Source organism: Periplaneta americana, chromosome 13 (assembly GCF_040183065.1).
Source record: "Periplaneta americana isolate PAMFEO1 chromosome 13, P.americana_PAMFEO1_priV1, whole genome shotgun sequence".
Classification (NCBI taxonomy): domain Eukaryota; kingdom Metazoa; phylum Arthropoda; class Insecta; order Blattodea; family Blattidae; genus Periplaneta; species Periplaneta americana.
Genome location: NC_091129.1, coordinates 158,206,722 through 158,228,025, shown reverse-complemented (window position 1 = coordinate 158,228,025; position 21,304 = coordinate 158,206,722). Strand labels below are relative to the sequence as shown.

The following is a 21,304-nucleotide window of genomic DNA, read 5'->3' as shown; positions in this document are numbered from 1 at the left end:
ACGTTTTGGTGGCTACTTCATTCACACACAACCCCCAGAATGTCTGGAGGACCACACCTGCTGTTGGTCGACGGGTCTACTAGACCTAGTTGGGAAATCTTGTTGATCACCAGCTTTCCCTCCTTAAGCCACTAGAGGACAATTTTAGCAGGTCAGCACTAGGAACAGAAAAGTAGAAAGGATAGGAAGGAAAGTGAAATGAACCCCTGGCCTCGAATGCTCTAATACCGTCGGGGTCGAAGAAAGTAAGAGTTCAGTCAGAGGACTGGATAGGAAAGGGTAAAGAGGGAATTAGGCACTGCTACTTACAGACCTGTTACTATATCTACGTATTACTCTGTGAAAAGATTTATTAAATCTACATACTTAGACTTCAACAAACAAAATTTGATAACACAATCCCAAGGGAAAAAATGGAACTCTCTGCATCATAATCCACAGTTAATTCCCGATTTACCACGAAAATCGTCTGTAGCTGCATTTAGATTGGCAACAGGCCATGATTGTTTGGCCAAACACCTGCATAGAATTGGAATATATCAGTCCCCTAACTGTCCATTGTGCAACTCTAATCAAGAAATGGATTCGGAACACCTCAAAATCTGTGCTTCATTGGCTGACCATGACAATGTCTTAGAAAAATATTGGAGTGCAAGAGGTCAAATGACTTTATTGTCAAACGCCTGGCATTAGAAAACAACAACAACAACAACATCAGCAACAACAACAACAACAACAATTAAAAAAGTTTAAAAGCACAGTAAAAAAGTTGGTATTGCACCCTGAGCTACATAGCCTATCGTAGACGAATTCATGTCTTCTGATCTTACATACCAGTAATAGTATTAATCTGTAGGTACTGGTGAGGGAATATAGGTCTCCATTAATATTAAGGACATTCTTATGTTATTATTGAACTTTTCCTGTGTTAATTATTTTTTGAATAAATCTTAATTAGTTTTAAAATGAGTAATAATCAGCTTTAATTCTCCAATACCAGTAACTTACCTACTTCATGATATTAATTCTATTTTTTAAAGGCAGTGACGAAACCAATGTACACATTATTTTACAAAAAAAATTATGAATAATAAAGTATTAAATTTTAAACAATAGGTACACAATTATATTATTCTGACTCAAGCATTTACATTAATGACAATATCTTTGAAAAATATTGGAGTAGCAAGAGGCCAAATGACTTTATTGTCAAATGCCTGCCATTAGGAAAACAACAACATTAATGCATTTAAATTTCATATAATGCTAAGATGATAATGGAAAAGTCTTATAGTAAAATAACGTTTTTATTGTATACAGGCTGGAAGGGGACCAATGCACCAAAATTTAAGAGGTGATTCTACATGTTAAATATAACAAAACTTTTATTATACTTTCCCTTCGATGAAGCATCGTTAAGCAGGAAAAAATAGTCTTTGCCCAATGTTTGCAGCGTTCTATTGTGGTAATGGCCCGAGAGAAATGGCTGGTTGCTATACAAGCAGGTAGGTAAAAATAATCTGAATAGTTAATGCCTTAAATCTTTTTTTTTTTTTTTCAAATTAAATCGTTCAGCCATGAATTTAAATTGAATAATAGCGAAAATTGTTAAAATAAATCTTGCAATCCAGCACACTGTCGAGTGCCTGAGATGGAGTACAAGATTTTCAAATCTCTCCTCATGATCTATTACCAGTTTCATTTTGGTACAGAGGTTACCATCCGCTCTGTATACACAACAACATAATGAACATAACTTCTATCAAGTATAGCATATATGCTTGTTTCTTGCTTTTTATTTATTCTACTTCATTAGCAAAATAAAAAAAGAATAGAAACAGTCACAATACTAGTAACCCGAATATTGTAATTATGCCGAAAATATAATAAAATGATATGAAGGTAATGAAATACATTTCAGTAAGCAGATTGGCTGCATAAGAGTATAATTAATTTCCCCCATTATGACGTACCTGTAACCTAACTATTTGGTATCCATATGTTGCTGTGGTGGGTATAGCTGCTACGATGGGACGTCCATTAATGATGAATCTCGGAGCATTATCATTCACATCCCTCACGCGAACTATGATTCTAACTTCGTTGGGAGCTGAAATACACAATTACGTCACTTTAAAACAGTATATTAGTGCTAATGATATAATTCCAAATTATATCAACCAGTGTTATGAACATTCTGTAAAGATGTAAAGCTTGTAGGTGTTTAACAAGAGTGTTCTTTCACCTGCATCATTTCATACCTATTTTGATGAAGATATTATAAAATTATTAACAACCATAATAATGATAAATAAGTAGCTATGTTACAAAAAAACAGCTAATATTTACAAATTATGCAGTCATTCTAATCAACAAAGACAGTCTTATTCAGTTTAAATTTAAATTTGATCCTCACGAATACCATACGAGACAAAACTACAGTTTCTTTCTAAATACTCCCAAATGCCACACAACTGCTGGATTAAAATACAGCAGAAATTTTGGACCCAAAATATATAATGCATTAATTAGAGCTTACCCTGAGCTAAGTACACTTAACACACATAGATTTAAGAAACAAATCAGATTAATTATTTAATTGTTTAAGCTACTTGAGTTAAACATTGATACTCTAATATTTATGTACTTTTGTATTTTCTATTTGTATTTAGACCCAATTATTACATGCTGTATGTATTTTACCATCTATTAATGTTACTGTGCTCAATGAACTCTCTTAATTTTGTGATATATTTTGTATAACTGATCTGAACTGCTCCCGAGCACGAGCTTCTGGTCTTTCGGGCTGCAATGCCTAATGTAGCTCAAGTGTAAAGTATTAAATAAATTAATTAAAAATTAAATAAATTAGGATGTAAAATTGAGCTGTAAAGAATCAAGTTGCTAGAAGTCGTGTAATCTGTAACAATAAAATTGTTGTGATAAGCGTGAAAAAAAAAGTGAATTTTTTTAATTAAACGTAATGAAATGTGAAAATATTAAAAAGAAATGAGAAAGCTCTTCTTTAAGAGTTTCTCTTACACATTTGCTCAGAAAACTCCCTTAAATACCACATTATATAAAAATAGTTTTATTCATATTGGTCTTAAAATGTATAACTTCTTGCCTAGTTACTTGAAAGAAATATCCGTGCTCCAAAAATTTAAAAGGGTCTTATTCACTTTGTTATTGTAACACTGCTTCTATAGCGTTGATGAATTCTTGGAATTCCCCCTGTTTCAGGTCCTGACTTCAAGATATACTGTGAATGGGCCTTATACCCGAAATCGACCTGGTCTGTAGTTTTCTACAATTAAGTCCAAGTTTTGTATATTTGTATTTGTTTTGCATTTAATTATAATTATTACTTTTATGTGCATTATGTAATTTATTAGTTTTGTAAATGTGATATGTCCCATATCATGTATATGATCAGTGGATGCAATAAATGATTATAATAATGATTAACAATATCATCTCGTACTTAAGCAATAGGGAACAGGTTGTACAAATTGGCTCAGTAAAATCAAAATCCGTTCCTGTGCCCCATGGTGTCCCTCAAGGCTCAATTCTTGGTCCAATATTATTTCTCCTATACATAAATGATCTCCCGTTAAATATAACTGAAGGGAAAACTGTCTTATTTGCAGATGACACAAACATAATACTGAGTGATAATAAGGAAGAGAACTTGCAAATGAAAATTAATGCAACATCAACGAAACTAGACAAGTGGCTAGCAAATAATAAGCTTAAATTAAATGTAAATAAAACTGTATATGTATCTTTCAATCAATATCCAACTGACCAGATTCACATAGTTCTTAGTAATACCATAATTAAGGAAGTAGAATGCTCTAAATTTTTAGGTATATGGATAGATTCCAGTCTAACATGGGAAAAGCATACACAACATCTAACTGAGAAGCTGAGTCGCTTATGTTATGCTTTTCGTGTCCTTGCGAAGATATCATCCATGGATCTTTTAATATCAGTCTATTTTGGATATGTTCATTCAATACTATCATATGGCATTATTACCTGGGGATCTTCACCAAAAGTGACACAAGTCCTCAAATTGCAGAAAAGAATACTCAAAATCATTAAAAAAGTTCCTATTCGGACTGAAAGTATAAACATTTTCAGAGAACTAAAAATCTTACCTGTACCCTGCATATATATTTTAGAAACAATGTGCTTTATTCATCAAAACATAGATTCCTTTAAAACAAATCCAACCTATCATGAGTATAACACCAGAACATCCCAAAACATACATCTGAATTACCACAGGCTTACCAGAAGTCTTAACAGCATATCACATAGAGGCAGCAATTTATATAATAAACTTCCACAGAAAATCAAAGAACTTAACATAAGAAAATTCAAAAAAGAGGTAAAGAACATTTTATTAAGGTAAAGAACATTTTATTAACACATATGTCATTTTGCACAAATGAATACCTAAATTTAAAATTTTAGAATTTAACGTTTCTTGATACTGCCCTTGTCCATTTATGTTTCAGGTAACTCAGAGTTGAAGAAAAGACAGGGAAAAGCAAAAAGAGAAGATACTAGATAGAACAGTGGAGACTGAAGATCAAGCTTGTCATATATATTTTTTTTCTTTTTCTTTTTTTTTTTTCTTTTTTTTTTTTTTTTTGCATGTCACGTAATATTAAACTGTTAAATTTATTTAGAACTAAGTCTATTTTTGTATTATATTGTATGTTATGTCATTTTTCTTGTGTACTGACGACGCCATGAATGCCTGTAATTCTATTCGGCTAATAAAGATCTAATCTAATCTAATCTAATCTAATCTAATCTAATCTAATCTAATCTAATCTAATCTAATCTAATACAAACTAATCATTAAGCTACTAGTATAGCACCAGAATCATATTAAATTCGTAAGTTAACACAGTGAAGTATAAAAATTGAAGGATACAGGAGAAAAATATCAGGGTCATATAAAGTAAATTTTTCAGGAGAGCAAATTGAAACTTCGATCCTGATTGTTCTTTCACAGATATAAACTTTGAGTTTCTCGGTCGCTTATCGTTCATGCTTAGTTATATTTAACATGATGATACTCTCTCAGATCAGTTAGCTATTAGCAGTAAAAACCTGATTTTCACTTTTGGTGGACAGTCTTCCTTTTTTCCCTGTATCATTCAATTGTTAATTTATCAAGTTTAATTATCATTAGTGATATAAACTGTGTTATCATTTGCATTATTTAGAATGAAATTGCATGTATAAAAAATAAAAAACACATACCAGTATGCCATTTTGCACAAATGAATATCTAAATTTAAAATTTTAGTAGGCTAATTAACGTTCTCTGCTTGATACTGCCCTTGATCATTTTATGTTCCAGGTAACACAGGGTTGAAGACAAGGCAGGGAAAATGAAACAGAGAGGAGACTGGAAGTGTTAAGATGTACTGAAATATATATTACCTTGTATAATCCATAATGTTTTCCACTTTCAATGTATATTTAAAGTAATTGTAGTTTTGTATGTGAAGCTTATTTAGAATTAATTTTTCATTTGTATTATATTCTAGGTTACGTCATTTTTCTTGTGTACCAGTACTGATGACGCCACGAATGCTTGTAATTCTATCGGTTAATAAGGATCTAGATCTAAGCTAAACTTCATGGCCTTTATATATTTTTAAACACTATACATGCTCAAATTGTGTAATTTTATAAAAATGAGCCAAGAATTTGAAATCGAGCTCCTGTCTGCAGGATAGAGAAAGAGACAGGATGGAGAGAGAGGGAAAGAACTCTTCCCCTGTCATTTACAAAAATAAATCGCACATTGCCACCGAAGATGACTTGAAAGGGACATTAGTTAAGTGTGATAATTCACTCTAGAAGGCAGAAAATAGTGACTATATTTGGCTTATTTTAAAAGTGCTTGACTATTGTATTTTATCTCCGGAACATTTTACACTGAGATCAGCCATCATTGTTAGTAAAAAAAAAAGTGGGGCTATAGTAGATGTTTTTACAGCTTATGTAGGTACCTCTTGATTATTTATTAACTCAGTCTAAAGCAGGTATGCTCAAAATTATAAAAGTGCCGATTACACAGATGATGCTGCACTACATAACACACACAGTGTACGAACTGGGCTCCGCAACTACATTGCAGCACCGCCCGTGGCATCACTCTCACAGTCTTACAAATACGGATAATAAACTGAATTTGAAAAAGGAAATATTCAGTTATTACATTATTTAATATATTTTATACAGTTATGATAATATTATATCATAGATAATGTTATTTTCATATTCCACATTCAACATGTGTAGGCCTATTCTTTTCTGCAAGTAATCGGAAATCTATTTCCAACGAATTTACTGCAATGCACAAAAAATCCTCATCTGTTAATCGGGATCTATGTTTGGATTTTTGAATTTAGCAACCTTCATTCTCGAAAATAATAGTTTTCACACATATTTCGAGTGACAGCGAATAAGCTCATTTTGGGATATTGCGTTTTGTTCATTTTTGAATACTTCTATGCTTGGCAAGTCATATTCTCCGCATTTAGTTCTGAATTCTACGTGACTTTGTAAATCAATTAACTCGAGTTGGAACTGCACTCTCACGGATTGTACTCAATGTACTATGAAAGGATTAACAAAAAGATTAATATCACTTTCCATACGTCTAAAATCATTAAATCCATGTTCTGTGAATTCACATTTGAGCTGTTCCAGTAGAGAGATGTAATTAACTATATTTTGTTCAGGCACCATAGATTTCTTTACAAGTTCACCTCCGTGAAGGGTTTTTAGTGCCTTAGCTAATTCCCAACATACTACATAACTTTGCTCCTAAACATAGACTCTGAATTGTTCGACTCTTTTCAATGTTTGGCCTATCATGAAGTGCTTTCAATTCTTGAAACTGTAGTGCACGTTGCACCTCTGAAAAATTATTTTATCATAACATGTATTTCTGTTGGAATAAAATCACCACAATAACAATAATTGTATTAGTAATAATAATAATAATAATAATAATAATAATAATAATAATAATAATAATAATAATACCGGTAATAATAATAGTTTATCCTTCCTGACAATATCTTACAACATAGTAAACACTTTACGTTTTCACAACAAAAACAGTCTTCCTCCCACACTGTACGGAATGATCGTTTGCTTACAGAAGGTTTTGACTGTGTCATTGTCCCGCACTGTTTGTGCGTTTACTAAGTACTTGAACTGCCTTCTGCAGCCACCCGTCGAGCTTCGAACGAAGAACAGCACACTCTGCATTCGAAGGTTGTGATTACAGAACATAATCAGGAGTCAGAGAATGAGCATATCTGGTCTAAAGGATTGAAGCTACCTCACCATCACTAGATGAGTGCCTACGAGGGTTTATTAAGTATTGATAGATATAGAGGAAAAGAATAGAGGAAATGATCTCCTAGGCCTCGAATGCTCTAATACTATCAGAGTCGAAAAGAACAAGAGTTAGCCAAGGGAGGCTGGATAGAAAAGAGCAAAAGGAAAGAAAAGGGAGGCTGATATTAGAAAAGAGAAAGGATCAGTCTCGGGCATAAGCCCACCAAGCTGTCCAGTGCTGTTTGGTGGGTAGCCCATCCCGGTAGTTAATTTTCCATAAGCAAAATGGTAGAGGAAGCGCAAAGAAAGCTTGTCCATTTGACTGATGTGCAGAGAACGATATTCGGTCCTCGTGCCGTCATGCTCGTTACAGGGCTGCTATGAATCACGTAATGCTGATTACAGGGCGCATTCGAAAGCACGGTCTTGAGCTATTTGTATCGTGAAATGTATTGTGCAGAGCGGGTAGAAGCCAGCGTATGTGTTACATATTCTGCGTTTTATCCCTCATATTATGATTTTTATAGAGTTCAAAGTGTATTTGTTAAATAACAGAGTTCTGTATAACATTCTATGTACTTATCAATGCTCCTGTTGGCTCTAAATTAGGAAGTGCTAATGAAACGTTACACAGTCAAACTAGGGAATTATTTATAACGTTTATAAATTTATGAAAAACGAAACAGGCTCTGCTCATAACGTAAGGAGTATACTGTATACAGATTAAAATAAATCGACCATAGTACTCTAGTTATCGGAACATTTTAATAAAATCACATAGTATTAGTTATTAGTATTTTATTACAGTGTCAAATATCAATTATTATACGATCACATATTTCTTATAAAATCTTTGTCATTTCATTCAGTGAGTTTATGTGTAAAAGAATTCGTGCTTCTATATTTTCCACAATGTTATGTTATTAGTTACTCTGCAACAAGGTTTAGGTTCCGTTACATGCACTGTGATAAATCTCACTCGAAACATCAAGCTAGCAGACGACTGAGAACTGTCGACAGTTTTCCAATCGAATCGAAGAGAGGTCGAGTGCACCCGAACATTTCCGAAAGTTCGCGCAGCTTACCGTGGCAAGCTCTTCTTGCGTTTACTCTAACAGCTGCACCACGAGAAGGTAGGGTATGGCTTTCTTCTGATAAAGGCTAAGTTCTTCAAAACATACAAAAGAACCTAATGATTTACAAATGTTCCGCAACATTCCCAGACACATACAAACTTTCTTAGCAAGAGCCAGGACAGGCCATATTATCACTCAGAAGTATCTTCACCGCTTTAATCTTGTTGACTCTAGTAGTAGTTGCCGGTGCAACAATAATGAAGAAGATTTGGAACATATCCTCTTAAACTGCCCTGTCACAAACATCCATACAACTAATCTAAAATCTGCAATCCTTGTAACCTTGGACAATTCTCTCCAATATATACTGAATACACCTCATCTTTGGAATGTGGCTGCTGAAATATACAACCAGCATCGTGCTTTTTACCCATCATTTGTAAGAAGAGGAAATTCATAGTGAAACATAATTCCCATTTCAGTTTGGTTGATAGGCCTTCCCCTATACTCACACTCTCAACCATCAGTGAAGGGGAAGATGCTACTGTCCATCTTACTAACGTTCGACTAATTGACTTGCAACATGGTGAAAAATTATATTATCGAAAATGTTTACCGGTAATCGAGACTCCATATTAAGTGTTTATGTTTCATTTTATTGCTGTTTATATCAACTGGCACATGAAAAAGCTACTGAGAGCAGAAGATAAATGTTTTCTCCAACGCTAGTTGCTACTCTACAGCATACACAAAGGGACAATATACTCTGTGTCACTCCCCACTGACTTTATAACACAAACTAACATTTCTTAATTTAATTATTAGTTGAACATATTTTAAGAACGACACTAAAATATACAGTACTCAAGCATGTAATTGTCAAACATCTGTGTCACTGTATTTTATATCCACTTATGTACTTTATTTAATATTTTAATTTCTTGTGAGTACAACTTGGGGGGGTGCAGGTATAAGAGGTAACAGCTACTGCTCTATTACAAACGGACTCAAGACAAGTAGAAGGGGAAAGAAATGCCTTCGCCAGGGTTGCCATACGTACGACTATAGTCGTAAGCTTACGACTATTTTGACTAATTGTACGAGATACGACTGAACTCTAAGTCGTACGCAATTTTGTACGGCTATTTTACTGAAGGAGCAAAATTATTTTGGAACTGACAATGTCGGACTATAATAAAAAATAAGTTAATTTGCCCCTTTTCTAGACAACTTTTCTTCATTCAGTATGTCATTGACTAATATCCCTGATCACACATATATATGCTTTAAAAGGATAAAAGATGCTTTGAAAATCAATATGGTGACTACACTTCCCATGCAAATCATAAATTCGTCATCCTGAGCTCCAGATTTCATGTACGGTGCAGTTATATCAAAGTAACACGAGTTCAGAGATCTGCTATCTTCATTGTATGTTCAGCAATGGAAGTATTTTTTTTATGAATGAAATAGTATCGTGCTAGGATCAAGAAATCTAGACGCGCTGACATTTTATCGGTGTCGGATTTGAGTCGACTGCAGGTGGATTAATTTGATGTAATCATCAGCTGCCGCAATGATTGATATTAAATATCTGCCGTTGCGTCAGCCAAAGATAAAGTTTCTGCTGGCTTTCAATTTGTGTCCGACCAAGAGTCATCATGCATGCTTTACCAAAAATGACAGTGTTGATGAAGAAATGGTAATTTGAATGCTAAATGTCATTGTGGATATCAACTGTAAGTACTAAAATTCTTGATTGGCTGAAGAAATGGATGCTGGAATAAGAAAGATTGGAGAATGCTGGGTTTGCAGTGAAAGATCTGCCTTTGGCCAGAACAGTATGAATGAATATAAATTTCTAAGCCTCTTAACCACTTTTTTTGGATGTTATGTGAAATATATTTGTGCGCTCTATCTATAAAATAGTAAAATGATGAATGTACGACAATTTTATGCTAAAATACGATATTTTTCATAAGATGGTACGACGATTTCGTTTCATTTATCTGGCAACCCTGGCCTTCGCATCCTCTCAACTAGTATGAAATGTCGTTTAGTGGAACACGTGTTGTCAGAAAATAGCTGGATACACTTCGAAGATAGAAAAATGCTTGACAACTGAAGAAAAAAATTACTCACCGAGATCAGCCAATCTTCCAGCTGCCAGGGGATACAGCATTACAGGCAGTCCTCGACCTCTCTTGGCCACCTCAGCTCGCACCTTCAAGTTATATCTTGCGCGAACCTCCCGGTCGGGGCTATGCACCATGTACAGAGTACCATTGCTTGGTACTATCTCGAATGCCTCACTCCCAGGTGAAGGTAATAAACTATACCTCAGACTCTGTCCCTTGTAATTGTCTGTCACATTCAAAACCAATAAAACCATAGGAACAATTGAATTCTCTTCTATTTCAACTTCGTAATACCTATGTGCAAACATAGGGTGCCCAACTTCTTCTTCGTCCTCTGGTACATCTAAAACGTTCACAACCAGAAGTGCAGTTGAACTCAGGCTGGGGTTACCAAGATCCGAAGCAATGACTGTGATGTTGTATGTGTTCTGTATTTCGTAATCTAATTTCCCAATTGTTATCACAATGCCATCTTTTGAATCGATAGCAAATAGTTCTCCGCCATTTTGATTTGGTCGTGGTATATCAAAAAGTAAGAGGCCGTTCCCATTTCCAGGGAAATCAGAATCGTTTGCGAAAAGTTTAGTGACGACAGTGCCTGGAGGACTATTTTCAAGCACTGATGCATAGTAAACAGGAATAGTAAGAGTCGTCTGAGGGTAGTGGAAGTGATCAGAATCAAATTCCACGTGTCGAGATGGAATTTCAATAATCCTGTCATAATCGTAAAACGATGGTGCGTTGTCATTCACATCCAGAATATGTATTTCAACATCGACCATGCTGTGCTGCTGATTGCTGGGTGGACCACTGTCCCTTGCTGTGACCTGGAATGTATAGGAATCTCGAACTTCTCGGTCAATGTCTCCTGTAACTGTTAGAATTCCTTCTTTTTCCGATATCCTAAATGGCAATTCTGAAAAATCATCCTGATCGTTCTGAAGAATGCTGTAAACTATCTCTGCATTGCTTCCATAATCTGCATCAGTCGCTTCTATCCTACCAATTGATTTTCCAGAATAGAATCCTTCCTCCAGATCAAAATTGTACCACGATTTCTTGAAAACTGGAGCATGGTCGTTGACATCTTTCACGTGTATTCTGACAGTGATATTGTCTGCCAAACCACCACCGTCAGTTGCTGTTATGTTCAAGTAAAAGTCGGTTTCTGGTGGTAGGGTTCGTGCAATTGTAACCTCCCCACCTTGCGGCTGAATTGTAAAATAATTCCTCGTCAACGGCCTGCTGATTTGTTTTATGACCGGATTGTGAGATTCTGATGTTATTTTGTATGTAATCGTAGCATTATTTCCTGCATCCTTGTCTCCTGCTAGCACACGTAGTACAGGTGTTCCGATTGGAGTGTTCTCCAGAATTGATACTACAGGTGGTAGTTGTCGATGATCTGTGAAGTTGGTTGTAGTGGTAGATTCTGTGTAGTGGTGGATATCTCCGTGGCTCAAACTCGTGTTAGTATAACGATCTCTGGTTATTGAAGACTCGCCGATTTCCACATCTTGATCATGAAGCACAACCATTTGCCAGAAACTCGGTGCATTGTCGTTCACATCGTCAATGTGGATTGTGAGTTTTACTTCTGATTTCAAGTTACCTTAAAAAAAAACAAATGAAAAAAATAAAAGGAATGAATCAACATCAGTAGATCATGTAATATAATTTAATAATTTTATTTAGAGTTCGGTCTAATTGACTTACTTACTTACTTATTTACTTACTTACTTACTTACTTACTTACTCACTTACTTACTTACTGGCTTTTAAGGAACCCGGAGGTTCATTGCCGCCCTCACATAAGCCCACCATTGGTCCCTATCCTGAGCAAAATTAATCCATTCTCTATCATCATATCCCACCTCCCTCAAATCCATTTTAATATTATCTTCCCATCTACGTCTCGGTCTCCCCAAAGGTTTTTTTCCCCTCCGGCCTCCAAACTAACACTCTATATGCATTTCTGGATTCGCCCATATGTGCTACATGCCCTGCCATCTCAAACGTCTGGATTTAATGTTCCTAATTATGTCAGGTGAAGAATACAATGCGTGCAGTTCTGTTTTGTGTAACTTTCTCCATTCTCCTGTAACTTCATCCCTCTTAGCCCCAAATATTTTCCTAAGAATCTTATTCTGAAACACCCGTAGTCTCTGTTCCTTTCTCAAAGTGAGAGTCCAATTTTCACAACCATACAGAACAACCGGTAATATAACTGTTTTATAAATTCTAACTTTCAGATTTTTCGACAGCAGACTGGATGATAAAAGTTTCTCAACCGAATTATAACAGGCATTTCCCATATTTATTCTGTGTTTGATTTCCTCCCGAGTATCATTTATATTTGTTACTGTTGCTCCCAGATATTTGAACTTCTCCACCTCTTCAAAAGATAAATTTCCAATTTTTATATTTCCATTTCTTACAATATTCTCGTCACGAGACATAATCATATACTTTGTCTTCTCGGGATTTACTTCCAAACCTATCTCTTTACTTGCTTCCAGTAAAATTCCCGTGTTTTCCCTAATCGTTTGTGGATTTTCTCCTAACATATTCACGTCATCCGCATAGACAAGCAGCTGATGTAACCCGTTCAATTCCAAACCCTCTCTGTTATCCTGGACTTTCCTAATGGCATACTCTAGAGCAAAGTTAAAAAGTAAAGGTGATAGTGCATCTCCTTCTTTAGCCCACAGTGAATTGGAAACGCATCTGACAGAAACTGACCTATACGAACTCTGCTGTACGTTTCACTACTTGACTTATCACATATAATTATAATATCTGTATTCATTTAAATTTCAGATTGTCATTTATCATAGATTTAACCATGTAAATTGTTGTTTATTAATACACACAAGATTGTAAATATCTATTATCTGGTACGCATTTCACAGCAAAGATATGGTAAAAATTGTATAAGATATTGTGAGTCAAATGCCTGATGATGCCCAAGACCGAAAATGTTTGCATTACTATTGTATAATATGCGATGATCATTTACATTTGTAAGTGTTATTGATTTTAAACTGTGATAAGTCAATTAGACTGAACTCTAAATAAAATTATTAGATTATATTACACTATATTGACTATCGGAATATCTCTATCATCATGCTTACTAAGATCAGTAGATAAATTTAATGTGTAACACTTTTATTAAGCCGCCAATGCTTATCTACTATAATAGTCATTTACACGAATAAGATTTTTACATGAACGTTTTCGATACCATTTTTTGTATCATCTTGACTATTATAGTAGATAAGCATTGGCGGCTTAATAAAAGTGTTACACATTAAATTATAGCAGCTTATCGGTAACAAAACAAAAATGAAATTGATGTTTGCTAGCCAAGCAAAACTTGTGAACTAAAGATTATACAAAAAAAAAAAAAAAATTGTATCGAAAACGTTCATGTAAAAATCTTATTCATGTAAATGACTATTATAGTAGATAAGCATTGGCGGCTTAATAAAAGTGTTACACATTAAATTATAGCAGCTTATCGGTAACAAAACAAAAATGAAATTGATATTTGCTAGCCAAGCAAAACTTGTAAACTAAAGATTATACAAAAAAAAAAAAAAAATGGTATCGAAAACGTTCATGTAAAAATCTTATTCATGTAAATGACTATTATAGTAGATAAGCATTGGCGGCTTAATAAAAGTGTTACACATTAAATTATAGCAGCTTATCGGTAACAAAACAAAAATGAAATCAGTAGATAAAGTTAATAACGGTACAATTAGACAACTTGTAAGGAAGTGGCACTGTGGAAACTATTGCTTCAATATTTGTTTTTACAGTACCGGTACCAGTACAGATATTATAAGATACATAATGAAACACAATAGCTACTTCTAAGAGTAAATAAAAATTATAATTATTTTTAATAATATTCATGAAACTAAGAGGGATGAAGTTACAGGAAAATGGAGAGAGTTACACAACACAGAATTCCACGCATTGTATTCTCCACCTGACATAATTATACTCAGTTCTATAATGTCATTCATACTGCGACAATTTATGACTTTTATAACTATTGTTGTTCGTAGTATCTTAAAAGAATGCAGTGAGTCAATCAGAAAAATCATAAAACAGGATTATTTTCTTTTCTGAGTTGGTTGACTTGTTTGTTTACCGTTGCTGCAGAAGATTGGATTTCCTATATTTCCTGCTTCAAAGCGATATTGTTACATTGTGGCTTGTTTCAGTTAAGTACTGGGTGTTCATTTGAAAGTATGTCATGACGTCACTGTTGATGAGTCAGCGATTTGAAGCGAGTTTCAGCTTTTGTGTCAGAGAAATTGCCTATTAATCAAGGCGTTCAATCTAAACTTGAGAACGTGTACGGCATACATGGGCACAATTTTCGGTTACGTGAGGCACTCGATTTGAAATAGTTTGTTTACTAGGAGAGGAGACTGCAGAGTAGGATGGGAAATATAAACTGCTGTGACCTGCGTCCCTTATCGTAATCGCTAAGGCAGTCAGTGGCGAATTATTAGGAAAGCGCTTGGTTAACGTGAGAGACTCGAAAACTTTTATTCAATTTGGCAAATTAATTCGGCAGCTTTAATCATAAACCTCTTTACTATTTCTCCATCACTGAATTGATTTAAATCACAGGCGAGAAATTGCGTAACTAGCCAATAATATTCCATCACGTTGTCTACGTTTATTTTCTTGAATATTCCGGCGTTTCTCAAGATTACTAATAGATTTGCACGTTTTCGACCTAAAATAATTTCAGAAAATCATATTTCGTTTTATACGCACATTTGATATTTTTTTTTTATAAATTTATTTTGGAAATAATACCTACAAACAACATTTAATTCCTCGTACCTTTTAATGCAGCGTGTTTAAGGTATAATGTTGTATTTAGTATACTATGCAAATGTTAAGATCATAAATTTTCTTCGGAATAGTATGAAAAATAACATTTAATTTGTCTTACCTTCTAATTCAGCATGTTCTTTATGACATAAGGTGTAATGTCGTTGTATATTAAATTTATTAATGCCTAATAGGATTTTCAAGCATACATACATCGTATGTTCTCTCCTTCTAAACAGCAAAAAAATTCTTCCTCCCATTTCTCATGAAATAATCGTTTTCTAACGCGTACACACTGCTTTGATAATGCCATTATGCCACCACTGATATTTCTTATGAAACTGATATAGAACCTGCCCACGCCTAGGAGCGAGGAAAGGAAGGAATCTGTGAAGATGTTGTCACTCAGAGCGATAAGCTCTGTGAAGGTCAGTGAGGCACAAATTCTCAATTGAGGCACGATGCCCAAGTATGGTGTACGGTATAACTTGAACGTCGTAGCAACAGATGGCGGTCTGTACGGTCTGTGTGCTACCATAACCTCTTTCAAACTGTGTTTTGCGCGGCCAAGTCGTACGCAGGGTATTTGTTATCATCAGTTGCATACGGCAACATTCCACAATACAAGTCAAATGCTCCGTGTCCATGTTGACCGTCGAAGTTAATGTCAACAAATACGTAAGTAATCGTCTTAACCCTCTCCCCATATCCCGACAGTAAGAAAAACACACCTCAGTAACAGAAACAGTTCACATTCCTGCCACTACCAGCGTTACCGTACGTATTGGTAAGTACTCTTCTGAATTAATGCCGTACTTGCTAGGCAACTTCTCTAGCACATAAGTAATAGACCTCTGCGGAAGTGTAGGAAGATTGAATACTCTAGGCTCATCGACTAGCCACATAATGGCATACAGCGAGCCATGACACACTTTGAACTGAACACCCAGTATATTAGAAGCACAATGGTGTTATAATAATGGTGTATTAGATGCCAGAAAATATTAGCTAGTTAATGTTTCATTTTAGAGGCCAAACTTCAGAGTTTCCTTTTGTAAGGTAAGACTGAATGCATAAAGAACCTCTTTATTCTCATCCAGCGATACAGCAGGAAAGTGGAGATGCCACTATTTGACAAATATATCCAAAAGATATATTCTTGTAAGACTATTGTTCCACGTGAGAATCGAGTTTATTTCATTTTTTTATTTAATTTATTGTATTCCATAGATCTTACATTAGCACATTAGCACTGGTTCAAGAATTAAAACAGAAAATCAATATCCCGAATTTAAAAGAAAACCTACAAATTAAACTAAACCCATTAACTTTATTAAATATAGAATATAATCTAAATTTAACACAAGAAATACTAAAATCAGAAGTAAACACTGAAATACTAAAACAATTGTCTTTAGAGACAATTAATATTAGGTACCCTCCACAAAACTGGCTTCATTTATACAGTGACGGATCCTTGATCTCCAGAGAACAAGGTGCCGGTGCAGGTGTTACGTGCTGTCTCTTCTCACTTTATAGATCTTTTGAGTATGGAACAACAAGTTTTGATGGAGAAATCATTGCAATAAGTGAAAGTCTCAGGAATCTCTTATGCCACATCAATAAATTTAAAAATGCAGTTATATTGTCAGACTCCAAAGCAGCTATTCTATCAATAGTCTCTAAACACACGCCTCCATCTCAAACAGCAGAAATAACTAAAATGCTCTCTCAATTAATATCACTCAATAAAAGAATTGTATTCCAATGGATACCATCCCATTGTGGAATCCTGGGAAACGAGAATGCGGATGCTTTAGCAAAGAAGGGCAGCACTGCTACTTACAGACCTGTTACTAAATCTACGTATTACTCTATGAAAAGATTTATTAAATCTACATACTTAGACTTCAACAAACAAAATTTGATAACACATTCTCAAGGGAAAAAATGGAACTCTCTGCATCAAAATCTACAGTTAATTCCCGATTTACCACGAAAATCGTCTGTAGCTGCATTTAGATTGGCAACAGGCCATGATTGTTTGGCCAAACATCTGCATAGAATTGGAATATATCAGTCCCCTAACTGCCCATTGTGCAACTCAAACCAAGAAATGGATTCGCAACACCTCAAAATCTGTGCTTCAGTGGCTGACCATGATAATATCTTTGAAAAATATTGGAGTGCAAGAGGTCAAATGACTTTATTGTCAAACGCCTGGCATTAGAAAACAACAACAACAACAACAACAACAACATTAGCACTGAAGCTTTAAGATGTGGAACAAGTAAAAAATTTACAATATTACAATTTTTTGGTGGGATGAAGTGACGTGAGACAAATACTCAATACCCAATGCAAAAAGAGAAGAAGAAGAAAAAGTACGACTAACAAGCACACCAATGATAAACGTACTGCAGACGAAGGTAAATTGTCACTGACAAGGAAGTATGTACATCTTATATCTAGGCACGTGGACTCACCTTTATCTCTGGCTACAACCCTGAGCAAATACACAGCTTTCTCCTCACGGTCCAGAAGCAAGCCCTTCACATACACTCGTCCAGTTGTCTGGTCTATGTTGAACATTTCGCTGCCCTCTCCGTGAAGTGTGAAGGTGAACTGGGCATGGTGCCCAATGTCAGCATCAGTGGCGTGTATCAGGTAGTCCAGCTGGACCTCGGTGCCCCCGGGGGAGTTCTCCTCCACATGCCCCTCGTATGACGAGCGCTCGAACAGTGGGGCATTGTCGTTCTCGTCTTCGACTATCACGTTCACCTGTGGAACAATAGTGGCACTAGTTAATTTTTTTATGCCTTTAATTACAGAGAGTATTCAGCATTGAAATCCAACATGGATGAGAAATGGCCGACGAATTTTTCCTGGAGCCCTCTACTAGGAATAGAATTCATTACATGCCGCAAATCTACGACACAAGTCTCCCAGCTTCACTCCTCTCTCGATTTTATGACTTTATCGTCCTTTAAAATCCATTGTTTTCGGCTGAGTTACCATTCAGATGTAGACCAAGGGATGAATGTTATTTTTATTAAATTAATCTGTACATGTATTTATTGTAAATTTGTAGTGTTTTTTGTAACGCAGTTTTACTCCTGGTTGAGTGTTGGAGAAGGCCGTATGGCCTTATCTCTGCCAGGTTAAATAAATTATTATTATTATTATTATTATTATTATTATTATTATTATTATTATTATTATTATTATTATTATTAGCCTAAATCTCTCTCTCCAGTTGTCAGATGCATGAAAGCTGCCAATTTACATTATATTAATTCAGATCCGTTTATTGTATAGTTTGTTGTTTGGCTATTCTTACATTAAGCATATTCATTCTTAACTTCGTTTGTGTTGTATTTAGCTTTTCTGTACCATGTATTTTTGTAATTATCTCTTCATTTTGTCATTATTGTTTATTTGTATTTGTCTCTAATTTTAATAATTATTTGTATGCACTGTGTGAAAAGCGGGGTGCCCCAGGGTTCCATACTTGGCCCAATTCTATTTCTCCTGTATATAAACGACCTTCCCTCAAGGATAACACAAGCTAAAACCGTTCTCTTTGCAGATGACACCAATATTGTTTTCAATGCTCTTGATAAAAATAATTTACAGGAGAAAATAAATGAAACCTCAAGACAACTAGCACAGTGGTTAGCTAGCAATAGACTAAAACTGAATGTCAGTAAAACCGTTTGTATGTATTTCAGTCAGAAACAACTACATGACTCCATTGAAATACTACTTAATAATACTGGAATAAAGGACGTCGATTGTACAAAATTTTTAGGGATATGGATTGATTCCAACCTCACGTGGGAAAGTCATATTCAATTCTTAACTGATAAACTAAGTCGTTTGTGTTATGCTTTCCGTGTCCTAACCAATATAACTCCCAAGGAACTACTTAGAGCGGTTTACTTTGGCTATGTTCACTCTGTATTATCATATGGGATAATTATCTGGGGGTCATCATCAAAACTTGCACAAGTGTTTAGACTGCAAAAGAGAATATTGAAAATTATAAAGAAAGTACCTATTCGCTCGGATAGTAAAAAAATATTCAAAGAGTTTGATATTTTGCCCCTACCTTGTATTTACATTCTTGAAACAGTCTGTTTCATCCACCAAAATTATGATAGTTTTAAAATAAACTCTGATTATCACAACTACAGCACAAGAACATGCAATAATTTACATTTTAATCATCATAGGTTATCCAAAAGTCTCAATAGCTTATCCCATACAGGGATAAGACTTTACAACAAACTCCCTGTTGAAACTAAAGCCCTTAGCTATGCTAGATTTAAAAAGTCAGTGAAACATATTTTACTTTTCCACATGCCTTTTACTGTCAATGAGTATCTTAGTTTAGCACTCCAAATTTAGCTTACAGTAGTTAGTATCTCCTTTTGTGTTTACTGCTCTTTTCTATCTGATTCATGTCTGGGGTGAGACTGCCCAAGAAGATAAGGAAACCAAGAACTTTGTACAAGTAATGGTCTGAAGAAAACTGTGGAGAATTGACTTCATTACTGAATGTGTTGATTGTATATTATTTGTATATTATTGTAGACATCTTGTATGTCGGAAAAACATGTATGTAACCGCATATTTATTATGTATTCTCTCTGACGATGCCATGAAATCATTGTATTTCCTAAGGCTAATAAATATCTATCTATCTATCTATCTATCTATCTATCTATCTATCTATCTATCTATCTATCTATCTATCTATCTATCTATCTATCTATCTATCTATCTATCTATCTATCTATCTATCTATCTATCTATCTATCTATCTATCTATCTATCTATCTATCTATCTATCTATCTATCTATCTATCTATCTATCTATCTATCTATCTATCTATCTATCTATCTATCTATCTATCTTATATTATTCCAGTCTTCATTTATATGATTTCATTAATTCATTTGTAATTCATTTTATTTAATTGTCATTGTTTTAATTACCTCACTGTACTAATTTTAATAATTATTTGTGCTATTATTTTGTTGCATTTGGTCAATGATTAATGTAGACTATTATATTGATTGTATTTTCATCTCACTGCCATTTTCTGTCATTCATTCTCATCATCATTTGTTGTTTTGTTTTGTTTTGTATCTTGTGCTAAACTGTAATTGGCCTTGTGCTGTTGTTTTGCACGTTAATATTCTAAATAAATAAATAAATAAATTTATTATTATTATTATTATTATTATTATTATTATTATTATTATTATTATTATTATTATTATTATTATTATTATGTATTTATTCAGACATGAGATTGCAACCTCATTCAAGATATCATATATATTTCACTCAACATATTCAGTCCTGCTGATCCTTCACATTTCTGTATTCTTGAGACCAGCAGTTCCCTACTTACACTATTTACAAACTTCATACACTGAGATATCATGCATGTTCTTGATTGAGTCTTTCATGTTCCTTCACTTTCACTTATCACTCCATTTAATTTATAACACTTATTATTTTAGTGGTACTCTTCTTTTATTCTTATCTACACTAACAATTATTCTTATTATTAGATTCACATTCAACTTCACTCCATTCTTTCTCACAACTAACTAATTCTTTCTTGCAACTAAATTGATTTCATTTTAAACTTTGTTAATATAGAAGACCTGGTACCCACGCAGGAAAAACAGAATATTGTTGACCTTAACATTTTATTAAAATTTACTGGAGAAAACACTTTCAGAAGATAATCACTAGGGAGCGGATTTTTATGTGCTAAAAAAATTTTAATATATTTATTTTTTATGCGCTGAAAAGTACGAAAATAT

At 34.4% G+C, this 21,304-nt stretch overlaps 1 protein-coding gene across 1 annotated transcript in view; it reads right to left on the bottom strand.

Annotated features, from left to right (window-relative positions):
* Positions 1 to 21,304, bottom strand: part of Cad89D (cadherin 89D) — a 343,616-nt gene that overhangs the window by 23,452 nt on the left and 298,860 nt on the right. Inside the window, exons 14-16 of the mRNA XM_069844519.1 lie at positions 17,947 to 18,241; positions 10,602 to 12,209; positions 1,974 to 2,110 (exon numbers count right to left, since the gene is read on the bottom strand). Coding sequence (XP_069700620.1) covers positions 1,974 to 2,110; positions 10,602 to 12,209; positions 17,947 to 18,241 — 2,040 coding nt within the window. The remainder of the gene's footprint in view (positions 1 to 1,973; positions 2,111 to 10,601; positions 12,210 to 17,946; positions 18,242 to 21,304) is intronic.